At 34.1% G+C, this 23,822-nt stretch overlaps 2 protein-coding genes across 2 annotated transcripts; one reads left to right on the forward strand and one right to left on the reverse strand.

The window, feature by feature from the left end:
* The first annotated feature begins 4,480 nt into the window (after window positions 1-4,480).
* Window positions 4,481-10,224, forward strand: LOC115974096. Its single transcript, XM_031094315.1, has 9 exons — window positions 4,481-4,887; window positions 5,512-5,699; window positions 6,638-6,816; window positions 7,417-7,701; window positions 7,797-7,855; window positions 7,958-7,994; window positions 8,107-8,178; window positions 8,474-8,795; window positions 9,673-10,224. The coding sequence occupies exons 1-9, from the start codon at window positions 4,761-4,763 to the stop codon at window positions 10,036-10,038; spliced, it is 1,635 nt and encodes a 544-aa protein (XP_030950175.1). The 5' UTR covers window positions 4,481-4,760; the 3' UTR covers window positions 10,039-10,224.
* A 2,567-nt stretch (window positions 10,225-12,791) lies between these two features.
* LOC115990797 (putative fasciclin-like arabinogalactan protein 20) lies at window positions 12,792-14,287 on the reverse strand. Its single transcript, XM_031114813.1, has one exon. The coding sequence runs from the start codon at window positions 14,079-14,081 to the stop codon at window positions 13,086-13,088; it is 996 nt and encodes a 331-aa protein (XP_030970673.1). The 5' UTR covers window positions 14,082-14,287; the 3' UTR covers window positions 12,792-13,085.
* Window positions 14,288-23,822: the final 9,535 nt, after the last annotated feature.

Genomic DNA, 23,822 nt, shown 5'->3' on the forward strand with positions numbered 1-23,822 from the left:
TCTTCTTTTTTGTCATGTTTTGCTGAATAGAGAACCCATTTGAATGTCATGTGCACAAGCGTGCTGCTTAACAATATATGATAAAACTTGACTAAACAAATAAAATAAAAACTATGATAAAAAATTAGAGAAAACAAACTCTCTTAGTGCTTTATTAATACAGTTAAAAATATGAAATTGTGATTGAAACAATATTATTTTTATATATTTACTATCGATATCATTTTCATTAAACTAACACTATATATATATATATATATTTTTTTTTTTTTTATAAGAAACACTATATTATTTCAACGATGGTAAAAAAAAATTATATATGCATGCCTCTAAACTTAATGAAATAAAAATAGGTAAACAACAAAACATACATAATCCATGGAGTTGCTCCAACTCCCATGCAAAGGAAAGCATTAATGCACTTCTCTCTTTATGATCTTTTTTTTTTTTTTTTTTGGCTGAATAACTTCTCTCTTTTAGATTTGAAGATCAAAGATTAGGCTGTCACATTGGTGTTACGTACCAGTTTTGCATTCTTTTTACCTAATTTGATAATCTTAATTAACTTTGGTAATAATCTTCTTAATTAGTTTATCTTTTCAGCTGCTTTGGTCGACATTGTACCTGGAAAGGGACTAAAAACCGAGTGATAATGCTTGATACACAGCGTTTGATGTAGACAACAAACTACTCCAATTAAGGCGGGTAAGCCAAGCTATGAGTTAACCAACAGAAACAATAACGTACGCATAGATCTTTGGCCTTTCTTTTTGACTCTAACACCACCGCTTTCCTCTGTCATTAATTTATAGTATACTTGTCGTCATTTTAGATACGTGCATTTGTTTATGACAAGGACTTGTATCATATATTTTCCCAAGAAGTAATAATATTCAAAGATTTAGAAGTGAGTTATTGACTTTTTTTTGGGTTATATGAATCTATTTTTTTATTTTGTTTATTTATAATTAGATAGTTTTATGTATCCATTCATTCAGCCTTTTTACATTTCTTATCATTATATCAATTTATATACTATTTAATTACTCTAAATTGAGATATTACTTTAACCCATTTGATTTTTCATTCCTTACTCAGATGTTTAACAAATAGACAACATACCAAACGAGAAGCAAGAGAAAGTTTTTTTTTTTTTTTTTAAAGAAACAAATTAATCAATTAAGATGTATATCCAAGTTATCAATATTTGGAGGAGAGTGCTAGTGAAAATAAAAATGAGAGATCAGCCCTTGTTTACCAAAAAAAAGAAAATGAGAGATCAATAAAATGCACGTACTAGAGACTATTAATTTCTCTTGTGATATATTACTACTTCTTTCTTTAAGTATTTTCTTCAATTGGGAATTTTCTAAACATGCACATGATAAATCCAGTTAAACCAGATAACAATGTTCAAGAAACAACTAATTTCCATTTTTCTTTTCTTATATATACTTTGTCAAGTTTGTAATTCATCAGTGACACTAATAGATTATATTAATGAATAAAGGTCATGAAAAAAGTTGTGAAAAATCTTAGCTAGGGAATTCCAAAAAGAAAATCTTTGGATAGGTGCCGTGTTACATAGATCAAGTTGATATGTGATAGAAAAAGTTGCAGAAAGCACTAAAAGCAAGTAGAAAAATAATGATATTATAAATGAAAGGCCATATTAATTATTATTATTGCTTTTTCATGGCTTTATCGGTGTGTAGCTTTATATGGGCAAGAAGGCAAAAATAGTATCAATCAGCAAACGCGTAACGTATGGTGGAGATTAGGTGGTGCCGCACAAACGGTGCTCTGCTTTTCATGCATATTGCATATACACAGTGCAGATCCGTGTGTGAAGAGCGTAGTGTGTGTGTGTGTGTGTGTGTGTGTGTGTGTGTGTGTTGTATATATTGTATTTATATTTGTAGGTAATAAGTGGACCCTGCATGTCCCTTATCACGTGCCCAATCAATCACTCTCCAACATTTTCCATGCTTTCACTTCATTGATGACATGAAATGATATGCTTTCCCTCACAGCTTTTTCCTTCTTCTTTTGCAGATAAAATTATGCTCTTAACTTCTTTACTTTTCTTCCCATCTAAGGAACACGCATTTATTAAAGGCACCAAATATGTCAGAGGGTATGTTATAAATGTTTCCATAATTCCATTATGGATAATTTTTTTTTATAGGTTAAATGACGTTTTGGAAAGTACATAATTCAGATCCCCCTTACTTCTTTCTCCCAAAAAAAAAAAAAGAAAAAGATCCCCCTTACTTAAAATGTATAAAAAATAAAAGAAATTCAAATAAACAAGAATAAATTTCTTAAACTCTTTGATGCGATTTGAAGTTTAAGATGGTAACTTTAAGTGGCAATATTTCCTTGTCAATCCTTTTGCATTAAGTTAGGGATTGTAATAATATAAAAAAAAAATTGGCTTTTGGGTGCGTTTGAGAAGCAAAGACGTGCTTCTCAACGGCACCTTTATTTTAGTAGGTTCTATATACTGTTTATAGGATTCATAAACCTCTTTTTTCAGCAATATAAATATAAAAAATGAGTCTTACGATACTATTTATATATTTAAAAATTATTTTACTATCGTGTTTTTAGATTTCAATTTTTAATTTTCAACAATAAATGATATCCAAACAGACCTTAAATATTCATTTTATGAGTTCTAGTTAATTTAATAGATAAATTCTCCTATTGATAAATATAGAAAATTAGAGACGGCCATAAATTCTAATTTTATGGTATAAGAAAAAAAAACTATAGTATTTTTTCAAAGCTGAGTTTGAGATTTATACTTATTATTCACCATTTTTAATAGAAAAAATTATGTTTATTGCACACATGTATATTGATTATCATTTGAAGCTAATAACACAAGTGATTATGAGTCATGAGAAGATGGCACATGTCACTATTGCCTTTTTAATATTGGATTTGTAGTAAGTAACCCTTTAATCACACCATGATGTACATTGTACCAGAAATTGATAAGGTGATTACCTTTTTATTTATTTTTAAAAATATTTTCTACATTGCTGATAAGTGATAGGATAGCTCTTAACAGGGACAATTTCATAGTGGAGAGTGACCTCGATGCATGCACATAACAATAGATTTTATCTTTGAAAAAGACCCTACGCGGTTTAAAAAAAAGTAATTAAATAAGGAATAGTAAATAGTAGAAAAGTACATAAAGCAACTTAGCCGAATTTTCCTCGAACTCAAAAGATAGATACTTTCGGATTTCTGTTCTTATTCACTTGGGAAAATCAAACAAAGTTACAAAACCCGTTTGGCAAACTCACCAAAACTCGGACATTTGACCCACTGACCACTGCTCACTTTCCAATATCCAACATACCTTTTTTTCCCATAAAGGGCTTGAAGTTACCCCCATCAATAAGCACTTGAAAAAGTAATTTGGTCCTATTAACAATGACATTCTTGTCATTCCATGTTACTGGACTTTATCAGTCATTCTGCTAAAACCCAGGGTAGTGTGTGGACAGGTTTTTCTTTGGGTGTTTTTCCCTGTTTGGTAGTATCATTAAAAAAACAGTAATCGGTAAATTATCATTTGACTTTCTTTCTTTGGAAAAACAAATCTATAGTCATTAAAAAAATATTTTTTGACATTCCTCCTCTAAGGAACAAATCTATCTTATACTAAACTAAATAAGAAAATACTAAACTAAATAAGAAAAATTGAAAAATAATTTTTCAAGTTGTTACCAAACATAAAAAAATAAGATTTTTTTTTAGATTTTTTTTTAAAATAATTCATTTTCTAAAAATTGTTAAGTCGTAACAATTAGAGCATAATATATATTTAAAAACTCAAATTTTATCTTACTTTTATAAGAACTTTTTTTTTTTTTTTACAGTATTATTGTAACATCTTAAAATGATAACTTAGAGCTATCATTAAAGGGAGGATAAAAGATCAAAAAATTGTCAATTTTTAACACAATTTATGTACGTGTCATGTTTGTATTGTGTTCAATAGTCTAATACAACTCACACTAACCAAACCCAAAAAACTTTATTATGTATAAACACAACAAACCATACAACCAATTAATAAAAAAAAATTGTGAAAAATTTCTGAGCCTTTAACTAATTATTTTGTGCTTTTTAAGTAATTGATATACTATTATGATACTCAAAACCAAAAGTGAAGAAAAAGTAACAAAAAGACAAACAAAGAAAAAGCAGAGAAGGACAAAAGAACAAACTGGTATCAAGCAAAGCCAAAGTAAATAAGCAAAAAGAGAAAAATAAAAAAAATAAAAAATTTGTTTATGCTTTACTTAATTCAGTCACTCATCAACACTGAAAAGAAAAATAGATTATAAAAAACAAAAATAGCAAAGCAAATCAAAGAAAGTTGATTAGCTTAAGCAAAAAAAAAAAACTTTATTAAAAACAAATCACACCCGCCCTTTTCGTTTCTTCTCCTTAATCACCGTCACTGACCCACCATGTGACTCTTTCACATTCACACACTCTCTCTATCTTTATGGTTTTAGCTCCAACAAGTCTCTTTCCTATAAAATCTCTCATTTCATTTTTGCTTCCTCCATCAGAAACTATAGGAGGAGGAGAGAAAAAAATGGTGATCAGACTGTAAAAGTTTGAGTCTTTCTTTGTTTTTTTGGTCGAACCCAGATCTTGGAAATTGGGTTCGGTTTGTTTGCTATGGCTGCAGTGACTGACTGAGTGAGTGAGATATAAGAGGTTGGCAAATGAAGGCGTTTTTGGTTTCTGGGTTCTCTTCCTTCTTCTTCATTTTGGCTGCTGTCAGCTCAATTTCTGCTCAGACTGTGACTGTGAGCAATGAGCCCCACCATGTTTCTGTCAAGTTCATTCTAGGTCCGTACAATTTATATGCATGTTAATTCGTATATAGATATGTTGATTGTTCTCATTTCTTGGTTCACTGATCAGAAAAAGAGTAATGGGTTGGATAAAGTTTCATTTTTTAGTGTGTTTGTTTGGTTGCTGAGAAACCAGAGGGATATATAAATATGTTAATTGTTCTCATTTCTTGGTTCAATGATCGGAGAAGAGTAATGGGTTTGGTCTGAAAGTGTCATTTTTTGCCTCTGTTTGGTTGCTGAGAAACCTGAGGAAAGGGAAGGAAAATGAGATTGTGAATATTATGATGTAGCTTAATTTTGTTTTGAGTGTCAATAAATGGATTTCTTTAGCTGAATTAAAAGTAAAACCTTTTTGTTGTATTGGGCAGTGTACAAGTTCTGGTATTTATTTTTCTTTTACTTTGCAAAATTTTGTTGTTGCTGTTTGGTTTCACTATTTTTCCACATTTTCTCAGCAACGAAACGAGAGATGTGTTTTATCTGTTATAAGGTCTTAAAGATTACGTTTTAGTCATTAATTTCTGTCGGTGCAGCTTAAGTGCTGTGTGATTTAGTTGTGAACTTTCTTAACTTTGTGTTTGTGTTTGTGTTTGTGTTTTTGTGATTGTGGGTGCAGGAGAGGAGAATTTGGGGCCATGGAAGAATGTAATCTCGGAGGCTGCACAGGCTCCAGGGCCTGCAAGTGATGGTGCCAGTCAGAGCACGCTTGTTTTGGCGGAAAACAGGACAAATAGGCCGGACATTCTTCACGGGCTTCGGCATTACCATGGCGGTTGGGACATCACCAATCGGCATTACTGGGCCGTAAGTGCTGCTTCCCTTTTTCACATTAATGTTTTTTTAGTTTGTTAGATTGATTGGTTTGGTTAAAATGTAATTGCAAGCAAGCTGATGGTTGGTTGATTATTTATTTTTTACTGTTCTCTGTGTGTGTGAGAAATTGAGATCTAATTGATAAACTTGGAGAAAATATGTTCTTTGTGTTTTTTGATTTGTGAGAAAAAGAGAGAGCTTTTGATGAAAAATATAACCATCTTCAGAGAAATTAGTGAGGGATTAATATGTTTGCACTATGCCCAATTTTCTAGTATTATTTTTTTACATCAATCAGCTCATCCTTTGAATGAAAAGTTTCAGAATGAATCAAAGTTGTGGTTCTGTGGAAGCTTAACTCAGATTGTGGTTATAAGAAAATAGCTTGGATCAACACCCACTGGACGTGTGCGCACACGCGTAACCTACCGATCAAAATAATAATAAATAAATTATAATAAAAAAAGAAAAATGAGTATGATCTATATAATTCATCAAATACATTCTGAAGTGCTGCCATGGTGAACTGCTTAATATCAGGGTGTGCATCCTAGATACTCTAGATATCTTGTTATTTGTATGATATATATATATATATATATATATATATATAGCGAGATAAGTAGCTGTGGGCTCAGGAAATGACGATCTTTTTTGTACCATGTCAAATTCCTGTTCCTGCTTAACAGAGCTTGATGTCTTGCATGAAATGTATTTTAGCTTCTGGCGTTTGTTTTTCTATTTCAGTGCTCAACTGGTGATTGATTCATCCAGTGCATTCTATCTTTTGTTCCCTTGTACTTTCTGTTGGTATTTTCTACATGATTGCATGCTGGACTGAGATGCTAAATAATAATAATTTTTTTTTTAATTTTTGTCGATATTTTAATAACATATATTCATCAGTATTTTAACCATTATATCTGCAGTCTGTTGGATTTACAGGTGCTCCTGGTTTCATTCTAGCTGTCGTATGGTTTATCTCTTTTGGCTTGGCTCTTGCGGCTCATCATTGCTGTGGATGGAGGATAAACATAAAAGGGAAAGGATCACACCATTCACAAAGGATTTGTCTTATACTGCTTATACTCTTCACATGTGCTGCAGCGTAATATTCTGAATCTCAAAATATTTTTAATAGTTATTATCTTTGTAATTGGAGGTTTTGTTTGTTTGTTTGTTTTGTTTTGTTTGTTTTAACTCTAATACTTTAGCAGTTAGATTTCTTTCTTTACCTTATCAGTATAAATCTACATGTGCTGTCCTTTTATTCCAATCATTTGAAAACTTCTTCAACTTGATTCTATGTTTGAAGTTGAATGGAATTACATTTTTATTATGTTTATGTAGAGGTTATTAAAGTTAACAAATATTTTGTCATCTGAGAAAGGCATTTTATCGTTCTGTGTTTCACCTTGAACCATTTTATGAACTACCTCCATGTCGGATGTTGTCATTTCCAAATAAATACGTTTCTGCACCTTGTGCTAAATGCCATGCCTTTGCTATGTTATAACTAGATATTTTCATCATGCATTGAGTTAAAAAAAAAATGCTTTGTTCTTTCATTTCTCTCTTGGGCTCAATGTTTCAACCCATTTCTTGCCATGTCCCAGTTTTAACATGACAAATCATGTCTTCTGTAATCCCCAAAGTGATATTTCTTTTGCAACTCTTGCTAATGTTTCCTGACCCTTTTGTCACACAGGATTGGATGTATCCTACTCTCGGTTGGGCAGGACAAATTTCATGGTGAAGTGCTGCATACTCTGAATTATGTTGTTAACCAGTCAGATTACACCGTAGGGATCCTAAGAAATGTCACTCAATATCTCTCCCTAGCAAAAACTATTAGTGTGGCCCAGGTGTTCCTTCCTTCTGATGTCATGGATGATATTGACAAGTTGAACAAGGATCTTAATATCGCAGCAGATACGCTGACAGAGAAGACAAGCCAAAATTCAGTCAAAATAAAGAAAGTCATCAATGCTGTGTATGTGTATGCTAGCCTTTTTAGTACTATCTATATCTAGAATTCTTTTCAACACTCTTGATGTTCATTGGTTCATATTCACTTCATTGTTGCAGGCGCTCTGCTTTGATAACTGTGGCAGCAGTAATGCTTCTTCTGGCTCTGATTGGTCTTAGTACGTATTGCTGAAATGATCCTAATTGATGATATCTTTTATTATTTTTCTCATATACTAGACTTTTTCCTCTTTGTGACTTACTGATTTTTGTTATTGCAGTCCTGTCTATCCTTGGGCACAAACATGCAATCCACATGTAAGTTGTCTTTGCATTTGGTGGACATGTGCCACATCCAATATTATTTGTACTTTCAACATGCTGGATGCTTTTCATATTTGTATTTGACACCACCAACATAATGTTGCAGATTCATAATAAGTGGATGGTTGCTTGTTGCAATTACATTTGTCCTGTGTGGAGTTTTCGTAATCCTCAACAAGTAAGAAATCGGATTTTGATCAGATACATCTCTGTTAAATTTTATACATGTATTTTCTCATCTATGTGAATTGAAAACTTAATATTTTATCACCAATTTTCCTTCACATGTGATGTTCACAAAATAAGAGCCCGATTATGATATAGTATTTTTACCTTTGAAAGTTCTGCTTCATCCAGTGCTGCCTTTTGTTATAATTAGAACTAAAAGCTACCTATCAAAAAAATAATTAGAACAAAAAGCAAAACATCCTTTAAAGCCATTACTGATAGAAGTCTGTTTCTTGAAATTTCAGTACAGTTTCTGATACCTGCATGGCCATGGAGGAATGGGTAGAATATCCCCATGCAGAAACAGCTCTTAGCAACGTCCTTCCATGTGTTGACCATAGGACAACAAACCAGACACTTGTGCAGAGCAAAAAAGTTGTCACTCAAATTGTAAATGTCGTCAATGAATTTATCTATACCTATGCTGATACTTATCCCTCCAAGGAAAGTCCATACTATTATAATCAGTCGGGTCCTATGATGCCACCACTCTGTTATCCATATGACTCTCAGCTACAAGATCGCCAGTGTGAGTCTCGAGAGGTGTCTGTGGCAAATGCTTCAGAGGTATGTTTTATCAATTTTAATTATTTGGTACCTTTTTTGTTATGGAAATCTGCTTGCTTAGTTTCTGGAAACTACCAAATTATTGAATCAAAACACTAAAACTCTAACAGAATTGACTTAAGATCCTTTGATGTACCAAGTTATACAATATAGTTGAAGAAAATTGATACATTCAAGCCACAGCTGGAAACATCAGGTGGTTCATACATAATTTTGATTTGAATTTCACCTCATATAATATTTTGAAGTTTTATGTTGAGGAAAAATTTATCATAGATAATAAATCTAATATACAATCCTTAACCATCTAATAGCTGTTTTAAGGTTGTCTTAAAATCTTATCTATAAGTGCCCATTAGTGTGAGCTTAAACATTTATCAAAGATTTCATGAAAGAGAATATGGTAGTTAGTTTTAGGCAATGGAAGAGAATACGATAGTAAAGGATTTAATAAAAGTGAGTTTGACGTACCCCATACAGCTGTGGATATATGCGACGTGCTTTCTGCTTGAAATGGAGTATTCATGTCGCACATGTACCCGAAAGGTGTGATTAGTGGAAGGAAGAGATAAACACATTCAGTCCCCAGTAAAGGTGATAACTTTCATAAGCTGCTATGTTACAAAAAGACTTCATTCCTACAATTAAAAAACCTTGCCTATGTGCTATGGCTAAAGGAGCAGAAAATTAAAGCCGTCTAAATTACTTAATACTGCAGCATAATGGCTTCCCATATATAAACTCTCAATAGAGCATTAGTTTGTGCAAGGTGGAATGTTGATGAGAGAGTAAACGCTATGAAGTTTGCATCAGTACTTGATTATGTACAACTGAGATTTGATTAAGACATCTTATTCGGTTATCTAAAATTTTGCAGGTTTGGCAGAACTACACATGTAAAGTTTCAGCATCTGGCCTGTGCTCCACCGTTGGGAGGGTGACACCGGACATCTATGCACAGCTGGTGGCTGCAGTAAATGAGAGCTATGCACTTGAGCACTACACCCCGCCTTTACTTAGTCTCCAGGATTGCAATTTTGTCCGGGACACATTCAAAAATATCACCACAAGTTACTGTCCACCATTGAGCCACTATCTTGAGATAGTGAATGCAGGATTGGGAATGATTTCAGTTGGAGTCTTGCTCTGTCTTGTTCTTTGGATACTCTATGCAAACCGCCCCCAAAGGGAGGAAGTGTTTGTGAAACCATCGTTGCCAATTTCGAATTCCCCCATCAGGTGAAGTGTAGACTGTATGGTAGAAAATCAGTATAGTAGTTAGGTCTATATCTTGAGCTTTCTTATACCCCTATTAGGGGAAGAAACCAAAGTGGGGCGAAGCTCCATTTTGAGTTGAGGGCTAAAATTAGAGTGTATTCCCTTATGTTATATATATAGTTAAAGCAAATCAATTGGTTGATATTTCTGACCGTCCCGTGTAATTGTGATAGGAAGTAAGATTGATCCCATGCGTACCAAAACTTGTTACGTTACGTTTTTCTGTCGCCTCACATCCATTGGTATACATTATAGAGTATGGAACTTTTTTCTAAAATGGTGGCTATATAAAAAACTCTCCCTTTATATGCATTATAGAGTATGAAACTTTTTCAACTATGGTGGCTAATGGCTATATACTAAACCCTTGAGGCCTAGTCTATGTACAAATTTTTAAAGTCTATTTTGTTTAGGTATAATTGTACTTTTGTCCAAATAAGCTTAATCCAAACCAACACGGGCAACACATGTAATGGTTTAGAACGACAGTCATAAATCTGTTCCCGACTTTTGTGGATATTTTTTAAAAGCCTATTTTGTTTAGCCTCGCAGCATGATCCTTCAAAGTTCTATTTTCCCAGTTAACCACTGGTTGATTCTGACATATGAAATTGTTAGGAGTTTGAAATCAGTAATACCTGTCATGACCTTTGCTTTGCCACATGCGCCAACATGATCTGGGTTAAGTAGTTGTGTTCTATTAGGATCAATCAAGCTATATTTGAGTACTTTTAGGGGTGGTAAATGGTAGATGAAGATGGTGTACAACCTACTTGACCTGCTGCTGAAATGCAACAGAGAGATAAGATTTGGCCGTGGTGAAAGTTGTTGAGTTTGCTTTTAATAATCTTCACTTCCCTCTTTTATTGTATATTGGTCACCACCTCAGTCTACTCTCACGGGGATTATTAAGTCTGTTATTGACAAAATTGCCAATAAGCTTTAAAATGGTTCACTGGCATCCTCTTGAACTGACACTCCAGGGTTGGTGCTTATGATGGTAACAGTGATGTTAGAGTTGGTGGTTATGACCATCATTTTGTTTGTTTGACAGTGCAACATTTTTTCAATCGACTGACGAGATAGAATCCAGTTTAGAGCCCCCTTCTTTCGTCAATTAATCAGAGATTTATTTAATTACACTTTACAATTGCCATAAAAATGAAAATGTAAATTATGAAAGTACTAATCATGCATTAGTTTTGGCACCATGAAATCCCAGATAAGTTGTTATGCTCAGATCATGCCTTCTTTTAAATGGGGGCAATCACAGAGACAACTTTAGACTCAGAAGTGCAAAACTCAGACACAATGCTTCAGCATTTCCATTACTATGGAAGAAAGGGGAATAACCCATCTTTTAATAAGCCTTTGGCTTTACAAGTCTAACCCTAAAATGGAGTTAGCTTTTTTTCCAGTTTTAATAATCAACACATACGGCAATCTATTCAATTTTTCTAGAGTTGAAAGTATACTTAAACCAATTCTTCACAATTCCTCTTCCATGAAATCTGTAACTCCGAATTCTCATCTTCTAGCTAACAAGCACAAGGTGACTGTTTTAAGTATTTATCATCATGCAGCCTAGATAACAATAGTCAACTTTTTTATAAGATGATGAACAAAGCCACTTCAATCTCCTAATATAAACTATTATATACCTGTAATGCACCTACAACAGAGGTACATTTATGCTCTTAACCTTCCAGCACCCGTAAATGATACTATTCATATTTCTATTCCAATAGCACTAGGAACTGACTATGGTAATATATCAACAGCTTCTTATATATCATTTGGACTATAGAATTACGACTCTAATGGGGTTAGAAAGAAACATGGGAACTGATCCCTCTTCATTTTATCACCTAGCTAGCTACCTAAGCATTAGAAGAACCAATTTCTATCATATTTTAAGCATTCAAAAACTTCGGGCACCAGAAAAAAGGCAATTCCACCTGTGGAAAATGAATATTGATTAAATACAAAGTAATAGAATAGAGAGTTTGACATTTAAGTGTGAAGTAAAGTATTAATTCCATGTACACTTTTTATCAGGTCAATTTTCAGTTATACTTGAACTTACATCACGGCAGTTGGACTCCTCATACTGCTCATGAGCTCCAATGATTTGCTAGGCTGAGAATTTAAGATTTTTTTTACCACCTAGAGAAAGCTATGCACAAGCTCAAAAAAGAAAATCAGGTGTTCTTTGGTTTGCAAACTATGAAGTCATAAAAGGTTATGGCTGCTAACACATTATCAAAGATTTCCAACACTAATATACTGCTATTAATATCTTGCATGTTTGCATATCCATCCTATGATTTCTTAAATCAGTGGCCAATAAGAGTACTAGGACAAAAAAAGAAAAATGCCGTAGCCCTATGCATTGTAGATTAACCTGAAAGCTAATTCTGGTTTGAAACCTTCACTAAGATTGCCCTACTATTCAACAATTCAAGCTTGTCTTATGCTTGTGCAAGGTCTAGAGCTTGATTAGCAGCAAACATTGAAAATATTTTAGTATAGTTCCAAGCCTCTTATTCCTCCCACATTTCTAACCACTAAAACTAATGGTACCAATTCTTTACACAACAGATTCCTAACTTCCCTTCTCTATTGGATATATTTTGCCATAAAAATTGTGTCATTCAACTAAGAAATCAGGCAGTTCAGAACAAGGTCAAGAACTTGATTAGCAGAAGACTTTAAAGCCTTTTAGTATAGCTCCAAGCCTCTTATTTCTCCCACATAATAAAAGTAACCATACCAAATCTTTATAGCAAGTTCCTAACTTTCCTTCTTTATTGGCTCAATGTTATCACTTGTCATTTAACTAATAAAACGGGCAATTCAATACAATCATAGAAAGTAACATGCTAAGAGATACAGAATATCAGCAAATTCAAAGTGTTCAATTTGTTTCTTTAACCATACAGATATATTCAGGAAAGTCATGGCAACAGAGATATTCACCAGAAAGCAGAAGCTAGCAAGAACATCAGGGCCTTAGAACTCGTAATCCGGTGTATAGTCTTCAATACTGCCTCCGGATTCATCTGTAGCTCCTGCAATTCCTTCTTGTGTTCCTTCCCATGGCACCGAAAGAACCTGGCGAAGGCCATGTACAACAAGCCAGTCACTGATATACATGTTCGGATAGTAAACCGGCACGCCATTGAGCATCAATATGCCACCAGACCTCGTGATATTTATCGAAAACCCGCCCAAATGAGTCGGCAATGCAGCCCCATCGTTGAATTTCACCAAATCAGTCCACAAAAGCCGGCACGGAACCACATGCCGGAGAAAGATTGACGAGTACTCGCCGAAATTGCCGAGCCTATTCCCCAAGACTTGATCAGTAGGAGCAAACACAGTCATCATAGTACTCTTCTTGATCTCAAGCACTTGTAAATCAAGAAACCCCGCCATTAACGAATACCCACCAGACCTCAAAGCCTCGCTAGCATTGCCGAACGAATTAGTCCTCAAAAACCCACATCCAAAACTGGATTCTGGTGCTCGAACCTCGAAATCCGGATCGAAAAACTCGCGGATTCCGTATATAATCAAGAACCCATCATCGAAAATTGGCAATGGGGTAATGTCGACATTGTTCAAAGACACGCGATCGTCGGACGGAGATGACGTGACTGTGAGCGAGTGGCCCTGAAACATGGTTGGGATTTCTGTGCCGTATGGGAGAGATTTGAGGGTTTCGAGGGACACTGGGATAGGAGAGAAGTGGAATTGGAGGAGAGGGAGAGAGGGTTGGCCGGTGGCGATGAAGGCAGGGTCCGAGGGAGCGAAGATGGTGAGAGAATGAGAGTTTGGAAACAGGGTATCGGAGATGAGCTCGAGAGTTAGAGACATGGAGAGATAGCCTGTGTCTGCGAGGATCTCGGAGGCATCGAGAATTGTCTCAGAAGAGAGAGGGGAGGAGAGAGAGTACACAATGAGAGATATGAGGAGAGAGAGAGTGAGGAGGAGTGAAGAAGCCATTGATGGAGTATTTTTTTTTTGGTTACAGAGTCAGAGAAAAACAGAGTGCTCTGTTTGTGAGTGGCAGTGGCATGAGATGTAAATTTAGAGTGAAAAGAATATGTTGTTTGGCGGGAAGGAATTGACACGTGTCAGTGAGAGATAGGTTGGTGTGGGCGGGAATAGGAAGGTAGTTATTTTTGGGGTTTGTTGAGCGGTTGGTGTTAAAATGACTAATATATGTCCCCCCTAATGGGTCTTGGAGAGTGAAAAATAGAGTTTCAATTTTTTGTATAAAAGAAATATAATTTGATGCGACAAAGAATGAAAGATTTAGTTTGAGAAAAGTTAATAAATGCCCTAAAAGTATTAGTTTATAAAATGTTTTTAGAATTTTTTTATGAGAAAAGAAATATACCAATGATTTTTATGATTTTTTTTTTTTATATTTTTCGTAAAAATAATATTAAAATTTTTCTAATTAACAAATGTGTTAAGGATATTTGTTAATAGGACATTTTTTATTTTATAATAGGATATTGTTGAAATCAAAGTCCGAGATGAATTTTTAAGTTACACATTTGATTTTAAACTAGAATAATGTGGTTAATAGCAAGGGAATATGAAATAAAGTAATGTGAGTGGCAAGGGTTAATAGTACTTAATACTAAAATAAACGAGTTTTGCTCATAATCTAATACAAAATTCTTATTTAATCCTCCCTCAGTTACTATACAGGCAAAATGGAGAAGCTCAATGGGCTTTCACTTAAAAAAATTCACCTCCTTTGTCCAATGCAACATCCACAATTAATTAATTTCACACCCAATGATTAAGGTCCTTTGGGAATTTGTGCATAAATGCATGCATAAGCCATATTCTGAGTTTCCCAAAAATTTGTGAAGCTCAAAAGTCAAGCCATGCGTGCCTATATAAAGCAGCCAGAAATTACAAGCTAATATTCATCCAAGGAAATAGACATCACAAACAATTCAAGAAAAGACATCACAAGCTTTCACAATGTTCTGGTTCTTTTGCAAATGTGTCACCATTCTAGTAATGGCTGTGGGGTTTATTTTGGAAGTGGCAGCATATTGGAATGCTAATTAATAATGAAGTTGTATTATTCGAATTATGTGTTGCTTCTATGTTCTTGTTGTTTATAACGAGTAATAATGGCTTATAATGATAGCAATACTAATGAAAAAAAAGGAATAAAAGGTCTCTCATCGATGTAGTGGTTTTTACTTTTTGTTGTCATTTGTGCTACAATTGTCATATTAAGTAATGAACTATTAGTTTTGAGTGGTACTATTGTCCATTGGTATTTGTTTGGCTTTCTCCTTTTTCTTCTCTTATATAATATTGCAATTCCATACTAATGATGGCTCTCTCTTTATTATTGTTATTATTTTCCTTTGCAAGAAATGGGGGAAAGAGGTTATCAACTTTAAAATGATAACCATGTATTGTACAGCCGCCTATGTTCATGGCCTACTAGTTTGGATTTTTGCGTGAGCTAGACCATAATTTCCAAGCCTTAAGGCGACAACACGCATGACATTGCTTCCCATAGCTTAAAACTACTAGTCTTTAGATAGGGATTGAAATGAAAGTCATGAATCTACTATGATTCAATCCACCTAAGAACATTTGTGAATCTCCCATGTGGATCCAATACCTGATGGATATGTATAAACCTCTCAATTATTGAAGAGAAAAGTTAACGGATAGTGTAAAGGTATTAATTTATGAAATATTTTTAAAATCTTAAAAAAAAAAAAAAACTCGATTTTTTGACAACTTTTTATGTTTTTCAAAAAAATAATATTAAATTTTCTCTGAAATGGTCTGCACCCTCAAACAGAACTCATTATTGAATTCTTATCTAGTAAGTGCTAATTATGGTAAAGCCCAATCTATAATCATTAAGACGGGTATATCCACTATATTGGGCCATTGGCATGACTTTAGGACTCAAATTAATAGCACTATAGTAGTTTTTTTAAGGGAAAAATAGCAGTATATTAGTTGGAAAGCTAAAAGCCCTTTAACATTCAACATATCTTTTTTAACTTTTCAAGAACAAATTAAAGTAATTACAAATTTTCTAATATTACAAATAAAACTAGCAACTTCATAGTTAGAGATAGCGTAATTTAGACTTTTATATATATAGTAATTTAGCTTTTGCATGGATGAAAAACATAAGATTCACAGCTTACTGTCCAATAATATTCACGATCAGGGATGTGCATCCATCCAATTTAGGACCACAGTCTAATGCCTTATATGATATGGCACTGCTTCAAGGTTTCGGCTCTGTTTACAATTGGGCTTACTGGTCCATGTATGCTCAAAGGTCACTCGGATTATTTGCTTGTGGTTGATGTTGTATAGCATAGTTGTCAAAACGTGAATCGTATCGTGAATTGATTTTTAATTTTTCTGTATCGTGTGTTGTATCTATCGTGTATTGTAAGATACACAAACACTTAATAAAATTTATAAAAAATTATAAATATACATATATAAAGGATATATTCATTATAAATTTTGAATATATTCAACTAATTACTAATTTATTCATTACTTATGTAATAATATTTAACTAGCTAACTAAATAAATCAAACTAGCATGTGTCTATAACTTACACATTCAAATTTCCTAAATTCAAAAGTGATAATATATTACAAATGACCCAAAAATAACAATTTATTTTCATCATATTCATCATATTGCCTAATCAACCCCAGCTAAGTCAATGCTATCGTTATGTTTATAATTTTGCAAACTTATTTTTTCATTAAAATTTTCTTCATCGTCATTTGTCATTAACATTTACAATCTCTTCTTGTTCTTTTTATTTTAATAATATTTTTATAAAAAAAAATTGGCATTCTAGTTTCTTTGACTTATAATAATAATGATAAAAATAAAAAATTTATATTGTCAATTAATATTTTTATAATAGTATATAAAATAAATTTGTAAATATTAAAGTGAAGGGTAAGTATGTACTATGTAGTCTAATTATAGGAGAGAGAACAAAAAAACTTATGAATATGTTATTTTAGTAGGATAAACTAAGTAAACTAATAATTTTTTGTTAAAAATAAGTCTAACAACTTGTTAGATTCAAATAAATGTACAAATTTTAACAAAAAATCTCATTTTAAAGCATTTGTTCATGTATCGTACGATACGTAAGATTTTACGATACGATTCATACGATACGCACATTGTATCGTACGATTCATAAGCATTTATGATACGCCGATACGATACAGAATGTTTTACACACGATACGATTCGTGCGATACTGACAACTATGCTGAATAGTTAAGGTACCAAAGACAATTTGATGCCACAGGAAGCTCATGCAATATCCACATCAACATTTGTCTGACATTTTTGTTGATGGGAGATGCTGTCATCTTAATACGGTTATTCAGAATTTTATTTATTTATTTATTTTTTAATTTGGTTGGTATTGGGTTGTGAATATTGTTTCTTTCTAACGTGGAAACTATATATTTTTTTTTAATTAAAAACATACCACATCATTAAAAAAAATGCCAAGTTATTGTTTCTTTAGCCACATAAGTAACACCACTAACGGCAGTTAGTGAAATGACTAATACAACTCAGTTTAAAACTTGAGGGACCAATTATGCTCGCTTCAAACTTAAGGGATCAATTACGCATACAGAATAAACTTTAGAGTCCAATAGTGTAATTTCTCCTAATTTTTTTTTCTTTTTTTTATGGAAGTTTATATTATAGAATGATATGAACAGTGCTAATTTCGTCCGTCTTTGAGGTTAATTTTATTTGAAAGAGTTAATTTAAATACTAGAAGATGATGAATAAACTGTACACTTGACAGATCATGTCAAGTTATCAGATCAACACCCTAACTATTAAATTAAAAAAATATATATATTTGAGACTATTTTTACCAACGTGCATGTACAAACGATAATTTACACAATTTTCTCTTATTTATTTTTAAAAAATAAATCATATTTCCTCCTGTGAAATTATAGTATTAGTCAAAACTATGTATAGGTTTAGTACAAGATTGTGGCAATGGTTGAGGGCGCTATTGTTCAGTATGATTATAATGGAAGAAACTATAACTAAATCTTGTCCATTTGACAGAGAAAAAAATCCTAAGTTTTGTCCATAATTGAAGATACAGCAAAAAGGGTCAAAAGCTCAATGGGCTTTTACAGTTTTAGGCTGCGTTTGGTTCATGTAAAATATTTTTCAGAAAATATTTATTTTCCGGAAATGCTATTTTTCGGAAAGGAAAATATTTTCAAGTGTTTGGTTGTATTATGAAAATTTTTCTAGAAAATAATTTCATGTGTTTGGTAACACTCTGAAAATACTATTTTCCACCACCACCCCCACAAAACCCACCACCACACAACAGGAAAACCACCAAAACACCACCACCCACGCCACCACAACAACAACAACAAAATCAGAGATCAAAGAGAGAAAGTAAAAAATCAAAATCACAAACAAATTTTATTACAAAAATTTCAAACGAGAACGAGAACGAATCGGTGCGAGTGGGTTTGTCGGGGTTCGTCAGTGCGAGTGGGTTCGCGGTGTGAGTGGGTTCGTCAGGGTTCGTTGGTGTGAGTGGGTTCGTCGGGGTTCGTCGGTGGAGTGGGTTCGCGGTGCGACGATCTCTCTACTCTCTCTGTCTCTCTCTTCGCGCGTGGTCTGGAAATGGTGAGACGATCTCGATGATCGGTGACTGGGTTCGACGAGGGTGGGTTTGAACGATCGGAGCGATGCGATCGTCTTGCTCCGACGTCGGCGATCTTCTTGCTCTTTCTCTCTCTCTCTCTTCTATTTTCCAAGGCTGGAAATCATTTGAAGTGAAAATGAAAACGGAAATGATTTTCCTTTGTTTTGGCTCTCATTTTCGTTCAACTGGAAATGCTTTTCAGTTTGACCGAATTTGAAGTAACAACCAAACACCCAATTTTCTGGAAAATCATTTCCGAAATCAGTTTGAAGTCAATTCAAACGCAGCCTTACTTGAGATTTTTTTTTTTGAGAACAAGCCCTTTGTCCCAATGCAACATCCATTAATTAATTTAACACCCCAATGATGATGAAGGTCCACTGGGAATTTGTGCATAAGTGCATGCATAAGCCATATTAATAATTTCTGAGTTCCCCAAAAATTGTGAAACTCAAAAGTCTCAAAAGTCCAGCCATGCATGCGTGCCTATCTAATTGCCTATAAAGCAGCTAGACATATCACAAACTACTCATCAGCTGTTCACAATGTGTTCGTTTTGTTTCTTTTGCAGTATTGGAAACATTATGGCAATGGTTGCTGCGATCTTCAGTGAGGTGGCATCTATGTTTTGTCTGAGCTAATTATGGAGAAGCAACAATTTGGAAGGCTAATGAACTCGTGGTATTCAAAATAGGTGTTCCATTTCTGTTACTGTAGTTTTTGATTATGAGTAATTTGGTCTTATTATGATAGCAATCGAAGGGAAAATTGAATAAAAGTTCTCTTCTCGATGTATTTATTTTTGTGGTCATTTGTGCTGCTCTTATCATATTATATTATTATGGAATGAAAATATTTTAAATGGTATTGGCATTTGTCTTTTCCTTTTTTTGTGTATGTGTGGGTGTGCACACGTGTGAATGAATTCTTCCTTATAATCCAATTATCCAAGTAAAGCTTTATTTTTTGTGGTTTTGTTTAGATGTTATAAAAAAAAAAAAATACATTGTTAGAATTGTGGTTATTTTAAGTTTGATCTTACCTCTCATTTAAATGTTAAATTCCTAATGGTTGAGTCTCCACTTATTAAGAGGAAGTTTAGGCCCACAAGTGGTGAGGAATGTTAGATTTATGATTAAATAATTAAATTCACCATGGGCCCCCACTTATTAAGAGGAAGTTTAGACCCACAAGTTAGGGGAAATGTTAGATTTAAAGTGATTAAATTAATCATTTCCTAATATCTTAAACTGTTGTGATAATTGGTAATTTAATAAAAATCGATAGTTGGAGTGAGAGGAATTTAAACCCTGAATGCTTGAGTTTGGAACACCAAAAAGTATCAACCAGTTGAGTTACAAGAATTTAGCTTGCGTAGGCTAAAAAAAAAAAAAAAAGATTCATGTTTACTTTAATGTCAAAATAAACTCCCCTTCGTCTTTTTCCTTGGGGAGTAGTTTATGAATTAAATAAAATATAAAGTGTATCCTTCAAAATATTTGTTTTTTTATGAATTTTTTAGATACTAGATCCTACTATAATTGCTCAATTGCTCCCCTAACTAACCTCCGCAATCTATTGACCAATAATAGAAAGAACTCAATTCTTAATCTTAATGATCACCAATGTAATGCTCAACAAAGACTTCAATTATAGCTAATAATAGATAATCAGCTCAACTACTCAACTAGAAGATGATAAATAAATAAATCTTCATGGATTGTGTAAGGTTAATCATGCCATCAACAACCTATCTAACAAATTAAAAAATAATTGAGATTAGAAAATTTGTATTCATGCAGTACTAGTCAACATCGGCTTAGCTCCCATGCAGGCCTAAATATAGTTGTTTAATTTACCGCACCTCCTATTATTTTTATTTTAACCTTGCTACAAAGAAATAAGAATATCAAGCAATTATATAAGGAAAAGAAATCAAAGATTCAAAGGAATACACACATCCTAGGATTAGGTTTCGCTAGACCTAGCAAGATATATTAGACAGTTGATTACACGCATCCTAGGATTAGGCTTTGCTAGACCTAGAAAAATTAGTCATAAATCCATTAAAATGCCCAAATCAAAAAGAAAAGGAAAAGGAAAAAGAAAAAGTTTATAGACACAATTTTCCTATAATTTGTTAAGTAATCGACTGTGAATGTTGAATAATCATTTTTACATGGACTAATTAGATTTTTTCCACTACTCATAACGTAAGTTTGCAAAAAAAAAAAAAATATATATATATATATATATATTATATTCTAAAACTTATTTATCACAAAAAAATTTCCTAACATTATTTATAAGAAAAGAAGAAAATATGAGTAGAGGAATGTTTGACCCATGGAAAATTGGTCAAACTTGAAACTTGACATGTTACAAATTTGACATGTTGATCTAACGGGTTAAAACACAACTTTACTATAAATTTATAAAAATCAATTAGCAATTTTTTCTTTTTGGAATATTTAGGACTTTGTATCTTTTATTTATTTATTTATTTTTGTTGTAATAGTTAAAATATAATTCAATAGGTACAATTAAGAAGGAGCAATAATTTAAATCCTATATGTCTCTCTTAAAAATATCAAGAGATATTAATTAGTTAAGCTAAAATGCTTTTGGCGTTAAAATATTTAACTTGAATTATAGTAAGTCACTAAATTTTATTAATCTTGCGATAGACTATGTAAGGACACGATTCGTGGCGGACCGTAGCAGTGTTGGGTTCGCACGTAAAAAGGCCCAAACAACATCATTTGTAGAGCGTGGGTTTGAAAGGTTAGGCCTTGGTCGCCAAACGGTGGGTTTTACGTGGTATGCATACATGGTTAGGTCGTTTTCGCCTTAGGAGTCTTTCTTTTGGAGGCAGGCTGGGAGGCTCTGGTTTTTTGCCATTTTTCCCAGCCCCTGTTCTAGATTACTCCTTTTTCCTTTTATACTCGCCTGCATTCACTGTCCTTCGTCCACGTATAGGGTCAACCTTTCCAAGATTGATACTTGTCCCATCAGCCCATACCCAAAGTCGTTGGGGGTGGTTGTAAAAACTGAAGAATACGGCTCTGTCAGGTGCAGAGTATTGAATGGCAGTAAGGGCAGCTTTCCCTGGATATTTTAGATTTTTTTTCAAGTTTAGTTCTATACCGTTTTTGCCCCTCTTACCGGTGGGACTTTGGGTCCGCCGAGGACTGAACTGTCCTCGGCTGTAACCCGAGGCCATTTTGTGCTTTATATTATCAAACTTGGGCCATAACCCTCCTCGGCTTGGGCCTTTGGACTCCCTACGGGTAAATGGGCCTGGCCCATAAATTATTTGGGCCCCACAATAGCCCCTTAAAACCCTGTTGTCCAACCTCTTGGTTGGAAAATGGGGTTTTGGTAATACCGAGCCTTTATTATGGCCCATCTAATTCGACCTTTCACTAATGCTGGCGGTTCTCCATCTACCCAGGAGATGTATCGGTCTACGAGACATTCTTTTGATCTTACTCCTGATGCGTTTTCGCCGTTTGGTTATCCAAGACGCGCTTTTAATGACTTCTATTTACGAGACTATTTAAATTCGACGGTTTGTTTGATGAGGTGGGGAAGTGGAACGGATACATCTTTATTTACAGGTTCTTCTGGAAACCTGGACGAATTTAATACCTTCCGTTTTGCCCTTCCTATAAGAAGGCAAGTAGGAGGCTATCGCTCTCGTACAGAGACCCTTTTTACCTTTCTGAGATCTGAAATCCTTAGCCTCCCTTAGCGTTTACTTTACCCACTAGTTATACACTACATCATAATACGTTCACCGTAACAACGAGTAATGAAGGAGCTATACCCCCCCCCCATAAACACCACATTCCAATAAAACTCGTAATGGCTCGGTCAGGAAAGGGATGGCGAAGATTCAAAATCTATCTCACCATCCTTTCAGCCAAAATCCGAAGCAGGGACTCGTCACGTCCAACTTTCGGCGTGACTGAGTCGAAAACACTCATCATCAGTACCAACCGCTCTCTCACGAGCATACCTAACATGGCACCAGTGTGTTAGGAGTCAGGACTGAGGCAGGGGCCAAGTGCCCCTGCTTCTTTCTCTCTTCGTTCACTGGTGCCTCCTTTTGCCTCTCTTTCTTCTTCTTTCCACCACCAGGTCCATCCTGGTGCTTTTCCTTCTCCCTCTTTTGCTCCTTTTTCTTTCTTTTCATCTCTTCTCTCTTCTTCTCCTTCTTCTTTTCATTCATCTCCTCCATCTTCTTCATTCATCTCCTCCATCTTCTTCCGAAGAAGGTCCTTCTCTCAATATGGGCGCTACCGAGAAGAAGGTCCTTCTCTCGATATGGGCGCTACCGAGGCAGAGTTTGGAAGGACTTCAGAGACGAGTTTAAAAAGAGATCTGACTGTTCACTTAATGTATTGCTCTTTTTTTTCTTCTTCTTTTTTATTGTTTTGGCAATCTACTTTTTGTATAGGCTTGTTTAAGCCCCTCTTTGTACGTTGTAATACATCTTTATATTAATAAAAATTGTTATCACTTTACTTCACATGTTCTTTCTCTATATTTTCGAGATAATAGCGCAATGCATAGACATACAACTTTGTGAATTCTTTTTATTCTTAAACCGTGGCCGACGTCTAGGACCAAAGTCCCAGTTAATAAAAAGATCTTGCTCTGTGTTTATAAAAACAATCCGGCTTAATAATAATACTGAATCGAACAAATGATACTTAGGGCTGAAACTCCCATTAGACAGGAAAAGAAAGGACATTATGATGAGCTTATTGGGTCGGCCTAGCACAATACCGCCGACCTTAGAGTACAATACTTGGGGGCCCTAATCCTTTATCAAAGAGAAGGGCACTATTATGAATTTGCAAGTGTTGTTCGGCACAATAATATAGCATTTGAATCAATGACACTTAGGGCAAAAATGCTTGCTAAAAAAGATATCACCATAACCTTAATAGAGTTGTTTGACACAACAATGCCGACCTGTGAAAAA

This window comes from Quercus lobata, chromosome 1 (assembly GCF_001633185.2).
Source record: "Quercus lobata isolate SW786 chromosome 1, ValleyOak3.0 Primary Assembly, whole genome shotgun sequence".
Lineage (NCBI taxonomy): Eukaryota > Viridiplantae > Streptophyta > Magnoliopsida > Fagales > Fagaceae > Quercus > Quercus lobata.

Bases quoted from the DNA above. Each gene is read 5' to 3' on its own strand.
- LOC115974096 (XM_031094315.1), top strand. From the start codon at position 4,761: ATGAAGGCGTTTTTGGTTTCTGGGTTCTCTTCCTTCTTCTTCATTTTG. The intron at 5,700-6,637 runs GTAAGTGCTGCT...TTATATCTGCAG, and splicing joins CCAATCGGCATTACTGGGCC to TCTGTTGGATTTACAGGTGC. The intron at 8,179-8,473 runs GTAAGAAATCGG...TTGAAATTTCAG, and splicing joins GTTTTCGTAATCCTCAACAA to TACAGTTTCTGATACCTGCA.
- LOC115990797 (XM_031114813.1), bottom strand. From the start codon at position 14,081: ATGGCTTCTTCACTCCTCCTCACTCTCTCTCTCCTCATATCTCTCATT.